The sequence below is a fragment of the Ciconia boyciana genome, chromosome 1, assembly GCF_034638445.1.
Source record: "Ciconia boyciana chromosome 1, ASM3463844v1, whole genome shotgun sequence".
NCBI classification, from domain to species: domain Eukaryota; kingdom Metazoa; phylum Chordata; class Aves; order Ciconiiformes; family Ciconiidae; genus Ciconia; species Ciconia boyciana.
Window position 1 is genome coordinate 13840720 of NC_132934.1, and position 18599 is coordinate 13859318.

General features: G+C 37.9%; 1 protein-coding gene across 11 annotated transcripts in view; it reads left to right on the plus strand.

Moving 5' to 3' along the window:
* Positions 1–18599, plus strand: part of MAGI2 (membrane associated guanylate kinase, WW and PDZ domain containing 2) — a 773865-nt gene that overhangs the window by 713920 nt on the left and 41346 nt on the right. For 8 of the 11 annotated variants that reach the window (XM_072858606.1, XM_072858632.1, XM_072858626.1 and 5 more), the window contains 4 exons: positions 8275–8460; positions 11201–11390; positions 14487–14727; positions 16423–16566. In XM_072858606.1, the coding sequence (XP_072714707.1) occupies positions 8275–8460; positions 11201–11390; positions 14487–14727; positions 16423–16566 (761 nt within the window). The remainder of the gene's footprint in view (positions 1–8274; positions 8461–11200; positions 11391–14486; positions 14728–16422; positions 16567–18599) is intronic. The other 3 variants (XM_072858618.1, XM_072858633.1, XM_072858634.1) reach the window with 1 other exon arrangement.

Consider the following 18599-nt stretch of genomic DNA (forward strand, 5'->3'; position numbering starts at 1 on the left):
GTGCAGATCTCAGAGGATCTTAGAGTCCTAAGAGATTAAAAAAAGAAAATTCACCTGGCCAGGCTCCTGACCTGTTCCTAATGAAAGGATTAACTTCCACTGCCCCTAACACATATTATCATGCTTTCCCCCAGACCCCATCCCAACATTAAAGGGTGCTTTGGGTCCCATCCCTTCTCCAGACAGGCCACCTAAATTTGACCTTACTCTGTGCTTTCTTTTGCTATGCAGGCTACACATAGTTTATCAAAATTCTGTCATCTCCAGTGGTATTTCTTTAAAGGACTCAGTGTTGCCTTCCCAGCTGAATGCTTGGAAAGTAACTCTAGTTTTTCACTTTTAGTTTGGGGTGGATCTGGACTGATTTAACCCTGCAGCTCTGTGGAGCTCTTCCCAGGCAACTGCCTTTGCCCCCCAAATTACAAACATCTTTTAGATGCCCTGGTTCAGTGGCAGGGTTAAGTGGCTAAACTGAGCAAACGACAGCCTATTTCTGAAGTCCTGTCCTGAGGAATACCTTCATGTTTCCCCCAGTAAAAATACTTGCAGCACATGTGGTTCTGCGAGGAAGAGCTCCTCCTGGGGCTGTCCCCTCCAAGTCCCCAGCATCCTGCAGCAACACGTGAGGCTATGGAGGTACAGCTGTGCCTGGGGTTGCATTGCCTCGCATGACAGTACTGAATGTCACATTACAGCTAAAATACTGAAACTGAATTAATTAATCTACCCATTGCATTACGTTTAGGATAATACTCAATAGTGTGAGTCCTCTGTGCTAAAACTCTATTCTTGTGGAGCTTTTTAGAGTATCAAGATAAGTTCGCTGTCTGCATCCCATGGAAAAGCACTTGCAGCCAGCTGGAAATGGCCAAAAGGAGATTGCTGGATGAATTTGCCCCAGAGTTTTATGGATTACACTTGTCCCTGCCTACTTCATATCCTCCTGCTGTTTTTACTTCATGTGTTTGGGATGCAGCTTCCTCTAGGAGAAGAACTTGTGACCCCCTGTAAATCTCTTAACACCCTCATTTCTGTAGAAAGAAACCATGTGTTGTAAACAGATCTTGTTAACTGGCAACTTCCAGTGAAATTGGAAAATTGGCAATATTTCCATGAATTTTACTGTAGCAGGTACTATCAATTAGCACAGTTATAAAGTGTAAACAAACTGAAAATACAGGCATAATTAATAAACAATTTTAAAAAAATTAAAGGCAGATGACTGTGTATACTTGTTATCATCTTCCTCCTGTTTAGCAAAAGCAGAGTTGTAGATTTAATTTGCCCCTACACTGCATATGGCAATGACTGGTGGATTTTCAAAACATGATAAAACAGAGTCTAATGAAAGAAGTTTCTCTCATGTCTCAAAGCATGCAGTCTTAACTAAAAACCATAAATCCAAGATAAGCCTCTGCTGACTGCAGAAAACAGCATTCTGAAATAAGTCCCATTCAGCCCCAGAGTTTCTTTGAACTCCTTGTAGTTTAGAGATAAAAAACAGCTTATTGATCAATGATAACTGTGATATGAGACAGTTATTTGTGCTGCAATTTCACCCATGCTTCTTCCTGGGTAAGACAGTGCCCAGGGACACAATTTTCTGTGACCATTCTGCAAATTGTAAATAAAACAGAGCTTTGGAAATTAGGATGTCGGTCTACCCCATCATGGAGATCTTTGGAACAGAGCAGTGAACCCACTTGCAGCGCGAGTCCCCTGTGGAAGACACTTGAGACTTGTGGGCAAAGAATCTGGTTTCTCATTTCTACTTGGCTTTGATGTTCAGGTTTGAGCTGTTCTTCTACCTCTTCAGCTACAAAAACACACTTTCTAAGCTTGTTTAACTGATAGTCTAATTTGGAGCTAAAATAAATTGTTACATGATGTAGTTTTTCAAATCAATATATGTAATTAATAATAGTGAAAAAAAGAAGTGAAAGAGATTTTTAATATCACTGAAAATACATTGCTGCAGTTTGCAGGCATGAAATACTCAATTGGCTATTTCATTTTTTTTGGAGAATAAAGCAAGGAGGATCTTAACCACATCACTCCCCTCACTAGATGACTTCTGTCCTCCAGCGTGCTCCTGAATAGGTCATTTGGACCTAGTGGTGCTGCTCTTGTGTTTTCAAAGAACAAACTCTGCGAGTTTTCTTAGCACAAAGCTGGGAAGGGAATCAAGGTTGTTCTAATGATTCCACAGGGCCCATTTTGCTTTCATGAGAAGCCTGAATTAAAGTACCTAAGTTCCATTAATTTTTTCTTAGATCTTCAAATTTCTAAGGCATGTGCACTCCTTCCCACCTAGCTTCTTATGCCTGTGCTATGCAAGTAAATATGCCCCTTATCAGCACACAATGGGATGTTTCAATTCATAGGTTCATTAACGTTATAAACAAAAGGGATTATTGTCATCTGCAACTATGCAGCATGCCACAGATTTCTATTTTCCAAATGAGTGTCACATAAAATAGCCCATCAATTTCAGGAAAATATTTCATCTTGATTCTGATATTAGCCCTGATAGAAAGTCCATCATACTCAAGCTTCCCAAGTTTTAGATTATTCAGTAGCAATGAAAATTACAGATGTTTACATTTAATATATTCTCCCAATTAAAATCTGATATGCTGGGGCCTGCTGGTTGAATGAAAACTCTTACACCTTTTGAGAACTGAGGATATAATAAATATTCATGTGATCAGCTGTATAACATTGAAAAGGACAGCTGGCTCAGGAAAGTTCATTTGCTTAGTTTACTATCTATATCAGGTAACATTAGAAAAAATTCCAAGAATTTATCTGCCAGAGGGTTTAATAGATAAAGTAGAGGTTTGATTTTTTTCCCCTTAACTGGTAATTTTTGACATTTTGCTACTATGCAGGGGAAAAAATAGGAAAGTTGCTTTCTACAAAATACAGTCTCAACAGTTATGACTAAAAGTACTGAACAGATGTAAAAAGAAATTCATTATGTAAGCCCAAAAAGCATTATTTGTTGGTAATATCTTCTTAGGATCAGCTATTTCCAGCATATGGGTCTCCCAAGTGAGGAGAAATCATTTTTATTTCCAAAAAGCAAGAGGCTGATAGAAATATACAGTGTTAGAAGCAGTATCTGTATGCAGCAACTGCTCTGGCTTTGTGTACAGCTGACCCAAGCATATGGACCCTCAGGTGTAAAGCCACAGAATTTACTCTTTCTTTTCTATGACAAGAAGGTGTGGGGAGGATGTTAATTTGGATCATGGAGAGTAAAAGTAGGTGATTTTATCAAATAAAAATATTAATATAGAGAAAACTTGAAATTGTAGTTTTCAGTAAGTTACTGAAAGCAGACTCTACCTACTTTCTAAATGCAAAAATGTCTTTTAAATCATTTTGACTCTTAATTTTTTAATTTAAGTTCTCTTTTGATAATGAACTTAGAGCTGATCATTGCACAATTAACTACCTTCTGGGAAAGCATCAGCTGCTAGGTGCAAGCGCTGGGTCAGTTTGTGTTCCTGACACAAATGTTGTAAATCTCTGAGGGAGATTTAGGGGGAGAGGTTGATGGCTTCAAATATCTTGGAAGCTTTGGTGCTCTCAGGATTCATATCTCCCTGAAGTCACAAATTTTTCATAAAACACACTGCAGAAAAATTAGATCCCATCATAAGATCCATTGTTAGGAAATGCTTCTGCGTCATTGCTGTTCTCAGCAGGTTTTTTTGGATCTAGGATTATGACTTCTGCCTTGGAAGGATTTTTTTTCTTAAGGTAGATATCCATATATGGCACTCTTAAGTATCACATTTTGGATGACTTGATAGTATTAGAGAAAAAAAATCTATATATCTGTTTTTGAAGGACTGTATGTTTCATATACATATAAACTGTATCTCACTAATTTCCCATATTTTCAACAGTTAAAAAAATCTGTATAAATCCCTGTTTACCATAATATTTTTCCCTTGCAGTCTCATCCATTGCGTAGCCTGAGAGAACTAAGAAATGAATTGTCCTGCAAAGGGGCAGCTTGTTTTCTGTGCCCACTCTTAGCGTGACTAATGGGATTCATGAAAAAAAAAACACAAATCCAAGCATTTCTGTATAGCCTGCTAATATTAAATGCTGCTCAGGTAACTCTGTGTTTTGAAATAAGTGGATCAAATTTTCTGCAGAGTCTAATCCAGGCACGTGCTGCCACTGTTCAAAATGTACATATGTTTGGAGAACAGCTTGTGGTGAATTCTTAAAAGAGTTGTGAATAGATTAGTAAAAATTTTTAAGGGCTAGCGGAATCATTGATCACCAGTCAAGTGATCTGGGACTTCCTTTAAAAGGTTCCATTATTAAATGCTCCGCTTAGATAAAAATAAAACACTGAAGATGCAATTTAAGAAAAAATACGATGATAACAAAGCCATAATTAAATGCCAAACATGGGAGGTTTTTTCCTGAGAAGAGTTCTGTGATGCTGGGAGAGATTGAAGAGCTGTGGAGCTCCACGCTGTCCCTGGCTGTGACCAGTGGCAGAGAGGACAGCCCCTACAACAGACAGAGACCTTCCCCAGGCATCTCCTCAGCTTTCACAACCACAACTTTCTGATTTAATCAGCAGTGGATCCACCCCTGTGAATTTGTCTAATCCCTTTGTGAATCCTTTCATTCTTCTGGCCCTCCAGAAGGTTGCCCTGCCTTCTCCAAGCTGCAGATAGCGAGTTCATGGACTGCTTTGAACAGAGGCTGTTCTCTGCTTCTAACTGCCACGCTGCCTTTCTCTGAATCTTTGCTAGCTCAGTGCTATGATTTTTGAGTGGGGATACTGGAGCTATCAGCAATACTCAGACTTTAGGTGCACAAGCAATAGTTTGTTTCACTAGCTATTCACTAGTCACTAGCAATAGTTTGTTTCATTTGCTATTCTTTTGATAAATCTTAAAATTCTATTTACTGTTTTACTAAGTTTATGTTTTTAGAGAAGTAGGCACACTTATTTCAAAATCTCCGAAGTGGTAATAATTAACTTAGGGTCCATCCCTGCTTAAGCTTAGGCAGGGTTATTTTTTTCCCATATGCATCATCTTGCATTTCTTTCCTTGAGATCTTGTCTGCCACTTCACTCAGCCCACTCCGTACTGACAGTTTTACAGCTCTTCCACGCCTGTTTTAGATGTGACCATTCTGAATTATAAAAATTCTCCATTATGAAAATTCACAGTTCATTTCTACCTTTGTTCCTTAGCTTTTATCTAATTAATCTCCTATGAGAGTATCTCCTTATCCCTTCACAGTAAGTATTTCACCACCAAAGGCTCTTAAAAATTACAAGTTTTCTAACATATTCTAATATGTTCATATTTTCATGAAGAACCTGCATATCAGATAACCTGCATCCCTTAGAAGCACTCATGCTCGTAAATAAATCCTTAAATAAATCCTCCCCTCCCGAGGCAGCAGCAGGTACCATGGTAGCCAGGATATTGTGGCTTAGGAGGAGACTCAGGCAGAGCTCCACTGGGCAGAGCAAGCAGAGACCAGAAACTCCTCAGGATATTACTGGGAGAGAAGGAGCCAGGAGATAAACTTCTCGTATGATCTAGAAATGCACAGAAAACAGCTTCTGCTGAATGGCTGTGAATTTCATTAGCAATTCACTGGATTTGGCCATAAACCCCTGATACAGCATATCAGTGGTCTCCTTTGCAGACTCTGATAGAGATTCAGGTTCCTTCTGCAAAAGCTTTCCACACCCCACTCTGCAGCAAGATCATAAGACAACACATTGCACCAAGACAACCTCAGAAGAGGAGCATTAAATCCTCAAAAACCACAGTGCAGTAGAAAAGGTACCTTGACAGACACGAGCTTTGTTCTGAAGGTCACCTACTGTTGAGCCTTTCATAGCACGACAGGATGAAGGGAGTGCAGTGATACCAAAACATTTAGAGTAGATACCTTTATCAGGAAGGTAAAGGCCATTAGGCTTAAGAGGAAGAAAAAAGGAATACAAAGTTCCTCTTCTTTCTCTCTCCCTTCCCTTTTCTCAGGATTTGGAGCAGAATTGGACTCTCATGGCTCTCCCACCTCCAGCTTTGATTTTAGCAGACATCTCAAACATGCAGACATCTGCTCTAGTCATTTGTCAGGTGCAAGAAGTCCAACAAAAATAGTTCTGGCAAATTAATAGGATTTCCCACCCACCCCCACCCACCCCCCTCACTACTGAAATGATGTGTCTACTTAGTTATTTAGGCTAGCAAAACCATCTTCTTTAGGGTTAGAAATGGCAAGCATGGGAATTTTAACTATGGCATCTCAGCCATAATCCTTCCTCTTCTTGCTTCCTACTAAATTTCTTGATCTTTCATATAAGGCATTCTCATTTTCAGATCTCCACTGATGTGTAGTACAGGCTTGGTATTTCAGACAGATCTTGTATTACCTACACCAGAAACAGTCACGTTTTAATCTTAGCTTAAATGATTCTTGGTGGTGTTTTAAGAATTAATTCAATGTGAAAGGCTCTGTGTGAATGTAACCTGTTTTAGTGTCAAATTACTCTTTCACTTGTTTACTTACTGATATGCATGCGTGGCAGTTATACGTCTGCACAGAGGGCAAAATAAATGCATGTTTTGTACAAAGTGTGGCTATTCATATTTAGTATATTTTAAAACATAGAAACGTTTAGACGTTGTGACATAAATTAGGTGCTTATTTCCTAAGCTGCAAGACATTTCTGAAGTACACTAGTTGTGTCCGTATTACTAAAGCCATACTTTGATTTATATTCTTGCCTGAACTGTAGTGGTAAAGAAGCATGCAGTTTGATTATGGCTTGCATTCAGACTACTCATATTTTTAGTTCTCAGAAAATTAATTTTTAACACTGTAAACAACACTTGCGTCTATACTAGAAACACAAGTCACTTTGAGGTATGTGTATTGTGACTTTGCATGAGATGTGCAATCTGTGTTTGTCACCATCACCTTCAGGGAGTGTTTATCAGAGGGCTGAGAAATTTGTTCTGCACTGATGGAGTATTCTGAACACATCTCCTATTAGAGCTTTGTATCATATAAGCATTGATAGCCTAGATATTTCCCAAAAAAAGGTTTGATTAATCTTTTCTTTCACCTTTTCCAAGTTCTCTTTAGATATTAGAATTTTAAGGATATATTATTCTAAGAAAAAGAAACACAACTGTTTTTAAACACCAGTTGCAGGTGGATAGTGAGGCCGAGCAGCTTTGTGCTAAGTTTGCCAAGACTGAAGTGTGGGATTGGTGAGGGATACTCACACACCATTAGGATATTAATAGAATATATAGTCAAATTTAATTGCGATAAGCTTATTTATGAGTAGTAGAGAGAAATAAAAATAGCACACGCTTTGGGGAGCCTAGATTGAGAAAAGAGTTAGCTATAGTATATGCATTTAGTTAAAAACCGGAGGAGAATAGGGAAGAAACACTGGGAGAAAGATCAAGAGTAATATTCAGAAAATTCAGTGGAAAATGACAGAAAAGACAGAACAGGAGAATGGATGGAGTACACAGAAAGGTGAAGAACCACAGAGAAGAGCGAAAGGAGAAGCAAAGTTGATCTGTAATGCTTTGAGAATGTGTGTGTGGGGGGTGTCTATTTGATGTAGTAAATGTGTCTATGCACTCATAATTAACTGTAAATTCATGCTGGCATGTATCTAATTAGAAAGCTGCACATCTCAATAAATCTTCAGTATGATTTCTATTTATCAATTAACATATCTGAATGGAGGAGGAGGACAATTTAGTGAACCCTGAGCATTTTCAGTAATAACATCTATTTGTATATAAAATAAATCGTATTTGTAATGCCTCTATGGCAACATACAAATAAAGAAATTCTGTAAACTAGGAGGAGGTGGGAGGCAATTTATGACTACTACTTATTGTGCAAATTTATCCCCTTCACTGTTTTAATGCCTTATTGTTCTCCTGATCTGTTTATTGTCTTGTTATGTGCCAGGATTGCAAACTAGCTGAACCATAAACTGATTTTGGACTTCATATGTATATGCCACGTATATATGCATATCTGGATTCTGAATTTTTAGTGAAATTTATACTGTGTAAATGTACCTGACAATGTATAAGAATTTATATTCTTACATGTTTATACACAAGCTGATTTTTAATTTATATAGAACTTTCTTCCAAATGAACTCACTTTCCTTTGCTCGTGAACATCACCACTTGTTGCAGCATATGTTAACTGTGACTATTGTTCCCTGTCTAGCTGTACCCCATAAAATAGGGCGGATAATTGATGGAAGTCCTGCGGATCGCTGTGCAAAACTTAAAGTTGGAGACCGGATCTTAGCTGTGAATGGCCAGTCTATTATTAACATGCCTCATGCAGATATTGTGAAGCTAATTAAAGATGCAGGTCTCAGTGTAACTCTTCGCATCATTCCTCAGGAGGGTAAGTCAATGGCCCTTAAAAACTTGAAGAAAATTTTAAGTAGCCTCCAATTAGCTTGAATTATGTCACCGCTTGAAAGATCTTTTGTTTCGCTTTCTCAGCTGTAACATACAGCACACCAAATTACAGCCTTAGAACCAGCTCAAATAATATCTGAATTCTTGAAAAGGTTTCTAGTTATGGAAAGGGTATTTAAAGCAAACCTGGAGAAACCTGAGAGAGATCTGAGTACCGGAGAGTCAGTGTTAATGTCTTTTGGAAGAATTGTCTTCCACATGGAAAAGCACCCTACAAGAGAGCCAGGTTTTGAGTTCATTCCCTTATATCCTGCTATAAACCAAACCAAAGTCTGGCAAAGTGACTCACAAGAGACTGCAATGGCTGTCTCCAGGCATGTTCAGCTACCAGCTACCTGTGACAAAAAGTGATGTGAAGGAAGAGTTCAGATTTGGTAGTTTCCTCCATGTATATCCATATAAATGCACAAGACAGGAAAGAACTGAACCCTAAATTATCCCATTTGTAAGGTGAGGATAACGGGACAGACTCATTATTCTGGTCATTACTCCACAGCTAATCAGTGAAGATCTTTTGATGTTGGTTTCAGGGGGTTTGGGGCTGATTTCAGGGCTTTTTTTAGTTTAGCGATGTGCTGTACTGGTGTAAGAATTGTACTGTATTAATGAGACTGTGGCTTTATATCTCAGCAACAAATACCATTAGAGCTAGGAATGTCACACAGCAAGTAACATAATTACTTAATGATCCATGCTCCAGTTAGATGACCTTCATCTTCTGCTGCTGCATCCAGCAATGGGACAAGGAAATAGTCTGACACTGGCTGTGGACTACAACTGGGGGAACTCACCTGCTTTGTTAAATGAATTCAGTGAAGGGAAAAACGCAAACATACACAGGTTCAGAATCCACACCAAAGAGCTGTTGTATAATCACTGGAGGTCACTTTTGCAAGCATCTACAAACAAGTGTGATGCTGCATGCAGTCCGTGCAGCTTATTTAGGCCTCCCTGGTACCCAGATTAATTCATATTAGCAAATTGCTAATAGTTCAGTTTTAGAGATCGATACCTTAAATTAGAAAGAAAGCAGAGGTGCCTCTGAGATGCAGTGCTACAAGGTGTTCTCGGGTGCTAGTGGTGAGAAATTATTTGTGCCCAAGGCATGGCTTCCCTGTGTGACTGTGTGACACTGGACACCTCATTTGCCTTCTGATATTAGCTTCCCAGCTTATAAAATTAGGAAAAAATCTAATACCTCTGTAATGCACTTTCAGGTGAAAAATACCATATAAATGCAAAGCAGTTTTAGAAGCAGCTCATGATTTGACTAGTTCATCCATAGTTATGAGAGTAATGTAGAAATGAGGGACTACATTCCCAATCTTCATCTCTGAAACTTTGCAATACAAAAGAGGCTCAGAGATGCAATATGGGCAATTAAAGTCTTAAGCACAGTAATTACACAGACAAGTATTGCTTATGCCTGCATGAGGAGTGTTTTAAGTGCAAACATACAAGCTTTTTTGACCATTAAGCTTAAATTGAAAAAATTTTTATTAAAGTAGCCAAAATTTTTAAAATAATTATGATCATAAATTAAATAAGTAGAGAGCCATCAGAAATGTGCAGTTATAGGGGACAAACTCACATGTTAAAAAACAAAAAATAAAATAATTCAAAATTCAAACTAGATTCAAATATAAAACTAGGCAAGGTCTGGATGGTGCATAGCTATTGCTGTTAGGGATGCTCAGCCATATGCATGTCCATTCTGGATACTTTGCAACATGCCACACTGGCCTCACTCATTCTGTTGCAAGCAGGAATAAAAAAATATAATGTGTACTTTTGCTGTTGATGATGCATGAGCACTTACTTCTGCAGTGCTCTGTCCTCTTGTGCGTGCAGTCTCTCTCATTTACACTTCTTAACAGGTAAATGATGAGCAACATAACTGTGCCAGTGTGTCAGGAGAAATATATTTGTTATGAGCTCAGTGCCAAATGTGTCTTCCCCAAAGTGCAGCAGGAAGCCTGAAGGAAGATTGGCATCCCCTATTTGTAACAAGACCACAAGGCCACATTTGCTACCCCGGCCTCTCTGTCTTTTTGAATTTTATGTTGTTTGGAAAGAAGGATTCTGGTTTTCTGCAGTGTTCGTATGTGAAACCCTGGTCAATTGGCACAATAGAGTGAAATAAAACATCGGTATAGCTGGTTACTCAGAATTTATTGAGATGATTGATTTTACTGTTCACAGTCCCCAAAGATTTAAAAAAGACAGGAAACTCTTGTTGAGCTCAAAGACAGCAGGAGCTAACACAAGCACATCAGTGTTTTAGCTTTTGTGACGACAGTCTGTCATCCCATAACAGTGGTGAAAGCAATAAAATCGTTCATTCTCTCAAAATGAAAAGTTTTCAAATATCAGTACTTCTAGGCTTTAAAAGAAAACATGAAACACACAAGCCGTTTGCCTTGTTCAACTGGGTTTTAAATAACAGAGGTGTCAACCAGAATTATAGAAGTGACTAAGATTTCAGATCCCACAGACTATCAAAAAGGCCCCATTAGGTTTAGATGTCTTAAAACCTAATTATAACCCAAGAAAGTAAAAGCGACAAAGCATAAATTTTCAGAGGTAACGCATGACCAAAAATGATTATTGCCTACCTTTGCCCTTTATTAAATGCCGCGCTGTGACAGGTTTTTAATCTCCAGCTTCCCATTACTCAGAGCTGAACAGCCCAGCCTCGGCCCCCAGCTCAGAGAAGCAGAGCCCCATGGCCCAGCAGCACAGCCCCATGGCCCAGCAGAGTCCCCTGGCACAGCAGAGCCCCGTCGCCCAGCACAGCCCCGTCGCCCAGCCACCGCCTCCGCAGCCCCTCCAGCTGCAGGGACATGAAAACAGGTAAGAGTGGCTCCTCCAGCCTCTGCCTCCGGTGAGGACCACGGGACACCCTTGTGCTGGGTCTTCATGCTGTTTCTAGTAGTTGTGAGCTATTGCGTGTGGGGCTCTGACAAGCCACGGTCCCGTGATTGTGCTCACAGAGCATGAATTGTGCATGCCAGGATGATCTGTAAGTCTTGTTCAGGTATGAAACACATTACTATGAACAAGGGTCTAGCCAACCTTCCTCAAACATCCATCAGGATCGTATGTTTGCCAAGGAACTAAACACTGAAGTCTTCCTTGCTAATAATTTCATTGCTAACATACTACTTTCTTATATCACTACAACTTACAAAGTACGAGTATATCAGTATCCAATTGTGAGGTGGCCTTTTTTTTCATTATCTTACAAGTCGTCTGTCTTTTTTTTTTTTGTCCATTAGAGTTCTGGAGTCAGGAAGATATAACAGGTTTTATCTATGGTGTATGATTTTCCAGCCAATTGCTCATGTGTAATTTATGCATATGCATTGACAAATTTATCTGTGATGGAAATTAAATGGTAGGGGGACAGAAATTTTGTGACCAGCTATATTAAAAGCTGTATATATAAAAAGCACGCTCAGGCTGTGGGATGATACAACTTTCTGTGATCTCCACTCAACACTACTTAGTCTTTGGATTAATTTTTGGCATGTTAAATGAGGCTGACTACACTGACTGTCTTCATGCTAATCTTCAGTAACCAATATACCTTCTCAAGACCCTCTTCCCTAAATAGTAGATGCTGGTTACAGGATTGTAACTTTTTGCTTCTGGAGATACTTGAGTTCCGTTGTGATTTAGACACTATGCCCTCTAATTCTCCTTGCTTAACAGATGTAGCACTTATACTTGCCCGAAATAATTTTCTCTCAATTAGCCACACTTGGCAAATTTCTTTGCCTTATATTTCATTGAGTACTACTTCCAAAAGTGATCACCTCCTAGAAGACATATGTTTCTGACAAAATCCAATGCAAAGCTTTCACAAAAGTTTCTCTGCACAGTTGTAAGTCAGTATTAAATGTCTGTTGAATTGGGAATTTTCAGCGGGGAGCAGTAAACTATATTAGTTAAAGTTTCCAAAAGAAATTCTGTAATACTTTTACTGAAAAGCGTAAGCTATAATTGGTCATGTCACCATTTACATATTCAGCAAAAATTACAGTGCCTCCAACTGTAAATAAAAGCATCATCTTCTGGGGTGCAGCTGTGGTCATATATTGGAAACGTGCCTAAGGATGACTCTTATTCCAGAAAAAGGTCCATTATTGCTAGTTCATGTAGTATCTTTTTTCACTAGATGTTGTAAGTCAGATTACAGCTTGTTTATATAGCCATGTACATTGTTTCTGTATCAAAATCAAAATACTATAAGATATTTAAAACTCTTAGGAATAGTAACTACTATTTTTACTTCCAATATTAATAAGGCTCAGTATCACAGTAAGCCTGTTTGTTCTCTACCTTCTTTTTACAGGATCATGATACTGAGTAAAGAAAGTAAGAAAGAGGATTGCATATATACATGCAGGTCTTATTATAGATGCCATGTACAGGTTTTAAAAGAACATGTGGCAGCAGGCTATTTTCATCTTCTCAGAAAAGTCAAAGGGAAATAGTTCTGATATTTTTGGGTCTGGTTAGACATTCAGCTAATTAAAACCAGTGTGTAGGAAGATTTGCCATAATGTTACTGTAACTGTACTAATAAAGTAATGAAGTTTTGAAACATATCTGAAACATTTTGAAATGTTTAGATTATTTAGATTATCTTTTAATACATAAATTAACGTGATTAAAAGCAATGCTCTCATTTTTTCAGAATGTAATTTTTTTTAATCAATAAGTACATTTCAAAATCTCTTTCACAGTCTATATATGTCCATGTATCTGCACGTGTACATGTACATACATGGTCAGTTGGTCGACTGAAAACTTCCAGGCCATTATTAAAGCAGAGTTTGAAATGTGTATTTCCTGTACAGGGAGCAAATAGTTCCTTCAGCACCTAGGGGAGAGTGTAAAAACATCCACTGTGTGAAAAATTTTTGTTAAATCTAACTCAAACCACTATTAGAGAATTACCTTGCTAAAAAGGTTTGGGACTTCCTTTGTGCACATTCAGCACGTTACATGGCTGAGGTACAGAGGTTTGCAGGGAGAAATATTCCTTACTTCACCCTGGAGTCTGAAGTGCCATTATGCACTGATTTCCATGTCGTAAGGGAGCCACTCATTCCCATCTGAGTAAATTAATTAACTAGTCGTTGTACTACAGAAAGTCACATTTTATTTGAAAGGTTAGGACTCATCTTCCTGTAAGCAGTTACCAATTAAAGCAATATTTTACTTGTTATTAATTCCTCATTAACCAAATTTGTCTTCCTTTCACCCTGTGTTACTTCTGTGCATAACTACTGCTATGACCTGCTACGGGCTTGTAGCCAGATAGTATTATAGGGAGTGTGTAATAATAATAATAATAATAATACACACTATATTAATAGATGTTATATCAAAGAATACCTTTCATTAAAAAGATAACAGCTAGCGCAAAGAATGCATCCTTTTTTAATCTTGAGAAGCTCACAAGAATAATAGTGTATGTAAATGAAACCGAAGGGCTATAAATGTCTGCACTGATGTTTCATTTACTCTATAGAAATCTTAATTCGGGAAAAAAGCACTTTATAAACTCAGTGCATTATTTTGTAGTGAGTATTGTGGGTGTCTTCACTTGCAGTTTCATCTTCCAAGTAGGCAAGATAAGTGGGAATCAAGATGCTTTTTCTGTTCTTGTGTCTTTGAGCCTAATCCTGATCTCACTAATATAAGCTGGAAAATTGCACAGTATGACCTGAGGAAAAATTGCTTATGTCTACGTTTCAAAAGCGCTCACTGTTTTTGGATGCCTTGACTATTTACCCTCAAAAGTTTTGCTTCTCTATGAAAATTTGTTTTATGCAATTTTGCAGTCAGGCAGTTTGCTTTCACTCCTCAATATTGCACGTAATGCATATTCTTAATGTTTTGCCACTTTCTGAAACTAAGTCATTTTGCCATTCTCAGTTATAGGTCAGAAGTAAAAGCCAGACAGGATGTGAAACCTGATATCCGGCAACCTCCATTTACAGACTACAGGCAGTCCTCAACGGACTACCGACAGCCTCCGCTGGACTACAGGCATCCTCCGGTGATGGATTACCAGCAGCCACCACCTCTCGACTACAGGCAGCCACCCTTGATAGATTACAGGCAGCATTCACCCGACACCAGGCAGTACCCTCTGTCAGAGTACAGGCAGCCCCAGGTACAAACTGAAATACTTACAGCACTCCTAAACAGAAAGCATTAGGTCTGTAGGGAGAGATCATGTATACTGGTAAAAAAGGTGACATTACAGAAGAAAAAGGCACCTTTACTGTTTTTACTCTGAGTTACTATTTCTCTGTAGAGGAAATTATTTCAAAATCATTAATATTAATGAAGAACTGTGTGATCTGTCAAATAACACTACATTTATAATTGTGTGACTATAATGTTAAATAAATGCTATTTTTAAGGTACTGGAGAGTTAAAATAAAAGTTCTAAAATAAGCTGCCTTTGCATCAGCAGAGGAATTTTTTTATTCCTAGGAACATAATACAGTCATCAGACAGTTGATGTACTTAGGTCAGACTGCATTTCTACAGCGTTGTTGAAAATGAAGATTTTATCTAATCTGAATAAATAAATAAATAAATTTGAATCCTGACTGATAAATTACATTTCTGTTAGTAATAGTCTGGATGAGGAGAAACTAGCTTGTGTAACTAGTTTCTTTGACATCATGCATGATCTTACAAATTCAAAGAAATAAACCTTAGATGAAGAGTTGGACAAGACTCTGCTGATGACAAACATTTACTGACAGCTGTGAAGGTTTGAGGTTTTAGCCCAAAGTTCAGACTTTTAAAAAAATCTTCCTTTCTCCTTACATAAAGGCAGAAAAAAACAGAAGTTAGAAAAATATTAAATAAGAGAATGTAAACTTCTGGACACTATATGCTGGAATGATATATAGATGGTTTCTGTGTCTGTATTTTCAAAGCCAGACACATAAACCATATCAGTGAAAACATCCAAATTCTTAATGGGATCCAGAGAACCCTCTGAAAATTTTATGCATTTCAGTATCTAAATAGCAAATCCCTATCCCCATGCGCATACCCTATAAGATGCTTATTAGCATCTAGATAGATGCTTAGACTGCCTGTTTCTCACCATCTCCAGTTTAATTCTCTAATCACTGGTCTGCACAACCCAAACTTGCTCTCATTTTCCTCCTGCTCCCATGGCTCTTGCAGTCCTGGCTGCCAATGGATTAGGAGCAACGGAGCAAGTTCCCACCCAGACTCCTCTATGGGGTTGGTAGTTAGGGTCAACCAAGATAAAACTGGAAAGATGAATCTCAGTCTCTGCAGGACACAGAAAGGGTGAAGCTCAAATCTCCTACTTCCCACCTCTCCCTCAAGGCACATGATTTAACCGAAGTGATGAGAGTTGCTGTACTTTGTGACTCCAGCCTGCTGATCATGTTAAGTTCTGCTGGGAATTTAGGAGGTGTCTTTCCTGCTAATTTTTAGCTGTGATGATTCTTATACAGGAACTGCCTGCTACCTCACTTGCCAAATCAGCACTTCGTGCATAGACATAAAGACTTATACTCAGGTACCATGAAAGTATTGAGGGTGAACATGGAAACCATCTAGAGAGCTTTTTGTACCAGGCAACTGCTGGATGATGCCCTTTCAGGGTGGTTTAGACTTAGGCATTTATGTTTTGCTAAAGTGTCTTTTCAGCAATGGCCAATGTCTGTCAGTGCAGAAGAATACTTTGAAGGTCCCTTTGCTTATATCAATTGGATAGATGCACTTTTGAAGATTTGTATTTTAAAGTTTTCTTGAATGTATACCATGCCATTTATACGGTTAATTGTCTTTCATTTTGTATTTGTCTATACAGGACTTTGATTATTTCACCGTTGATTTGGAAAAAGGAGCCAAAGGGTTTGGGTTTAGTATTCGAGGAGGAAGGGAGTACAAAATGGATTTGTATGTGTTGAGGTTAGCAGAAGATGGACCAGCAATAAGAAATGGAAGGATGAGGGTAAGTGAAATGTATTGTAACAATTTTTTCAGCCTTTACAGATATATTTGCTGATGGGGTCAAAGAGAAAGCAGGTTTTTTCATGTCTGATCATGTTTTAAAGAACCTATGCCAAACACCTCTAATAATATAGACTTGTCCTGGAAGAGCTGAAGAAATTACTTGAAACATATAGTAGGTCTGTGGAGTTTCTTTGTGGAATAAATGTGTTACTTCTTGTTGATAGTAGCTTTTAATGTGTTATATATTTTTCTCCTTATTCTTTCACTCATATCTAAGCAACTTATCTCTGACAAAGAGTTTGGTATTTCTTTGATAATAATATCAGGATAATTAACAGTTATGTCTTTAATCACAAAAGCAAAGTCATAACTATGAAACCTAATACATGCTCTGTGTTATTTTACTAATTTAATCAAGTTGTCTTCATAGTGTTTGCTAAGTTTGTTTATTGATATTATTCAATCTTGTTTGTAGGGATCGGTGTATGAATAGGTCCTAGTGCATTTGAGTCCTGTATTGGTAGAAATTATAACACCGCCACATCCAAACACTGAATCTAAAAGCATTCACTTAAGAAATTCCATGATAAAATAATATATGTTCTGTGTAGGAAAAATAACAATAAAAATAGATGGTTTTAATCTGTCCAGTTGTGCTAAAGAAGAGGCATAAACTCATCAAGGGTTGCTGATACCTTGCAGAATAGTGAGTACGCAAAAAGAAGGAGAAAACATTGGTGAAAGAGACTACCAAGAGTCAACATAAAAAGTGTTTATGTGTCTAATTAGTGCAGCCTTGTTGAACCAATATTTAATTATAAAGATGGTCAATGGAAATTGTGTTCTGTACAGTAGGAATAGCAGGTTTTGCAAATGTCATGGTTCTTACACAGATTCTGTTTCATGACCCTAACAATCTAATCAAGTTTGACTTCATACTGAAAGAGCATTGTCATTGGTCTAAATATACAATCAGAGACTTTCTGTATATGACTCAGGAGTTTCAGTATGCTTCAGATCACTCTTAATTTGCCCACTTTGTAGAATTTTAGAAGTCAGTTAGTCCTCACTCGTACCACGGAATGCAAACCCTTGGCACTGGGAGCTTGCATACGGGACCAATGGCATAAGAAGTGCCTGTGATGAGGAAGCCAGGCAGGCAAGTAAGTAGTCAGGCACCTGGTAACTGAGAAATACACCCACAGTATTTGTTGTGTGAAATATAGGTGAATTAATGCAGCAGCTAGAACTTTAACTCAAGAATATCTTCTCTGGTAAATGTTTTCATTCTTTCCTTTACTGTAGCACTCTTACAGTCAGTTGTTCTTAATGGAAAGCTGTGAGATGTACATTATCAGACATAATGTGATTAAAGATGAGGAAAAAGTTGTGCTTTTAATAAGCTCTGGAATCATATATTTGGAAACATATAGCTAAGATTACAGAACAACAGAACAATGCCTTTAGAGAGGGTTCATTTCAAATAATAACCTGTATTAGGCAAAAAACTAACCTATTAAAATGTGTGCATCATTTGAATAAACTAGTACCACAGAATAAAGTTAGACTATCCACTCTCTGAATAGCCTAAATATACAAAGTGTGTAACACAAATACACAGCTTTTTTCAATTTCGTTAGGAAAAGTCCAGTATCTTATAATGAAAAATGTTAATATATTTTCTAAAATAACTTATTTTAAAGCTTTTTTGTTGATGTGGCCACAATGCATAGCCAAGTGTTATTCTGGCCAGATGGTTGTAACTGGGTTTTTTCTCCCCTTTAAAAGCGTCATTCTTTGGAATCAGTTTTACCCTCCAGCCTTGTCGCTGAGTCTTGTGTTGTATTCTCCTGTTTAACAGCCATTTTAACCTGACAGTCACAAATGGGTTTGGAACTTGCAAGACTTTTCTCTCCAGTGACCTTTAACTGATGGACAGCAGAAGCTCAAGAAACAGCTTCTTCAAAACAAAAATAGAAAAACAAAACAAAAAATAATAATTGCTGAAAAGAATAGAGTATATAGGAAGAC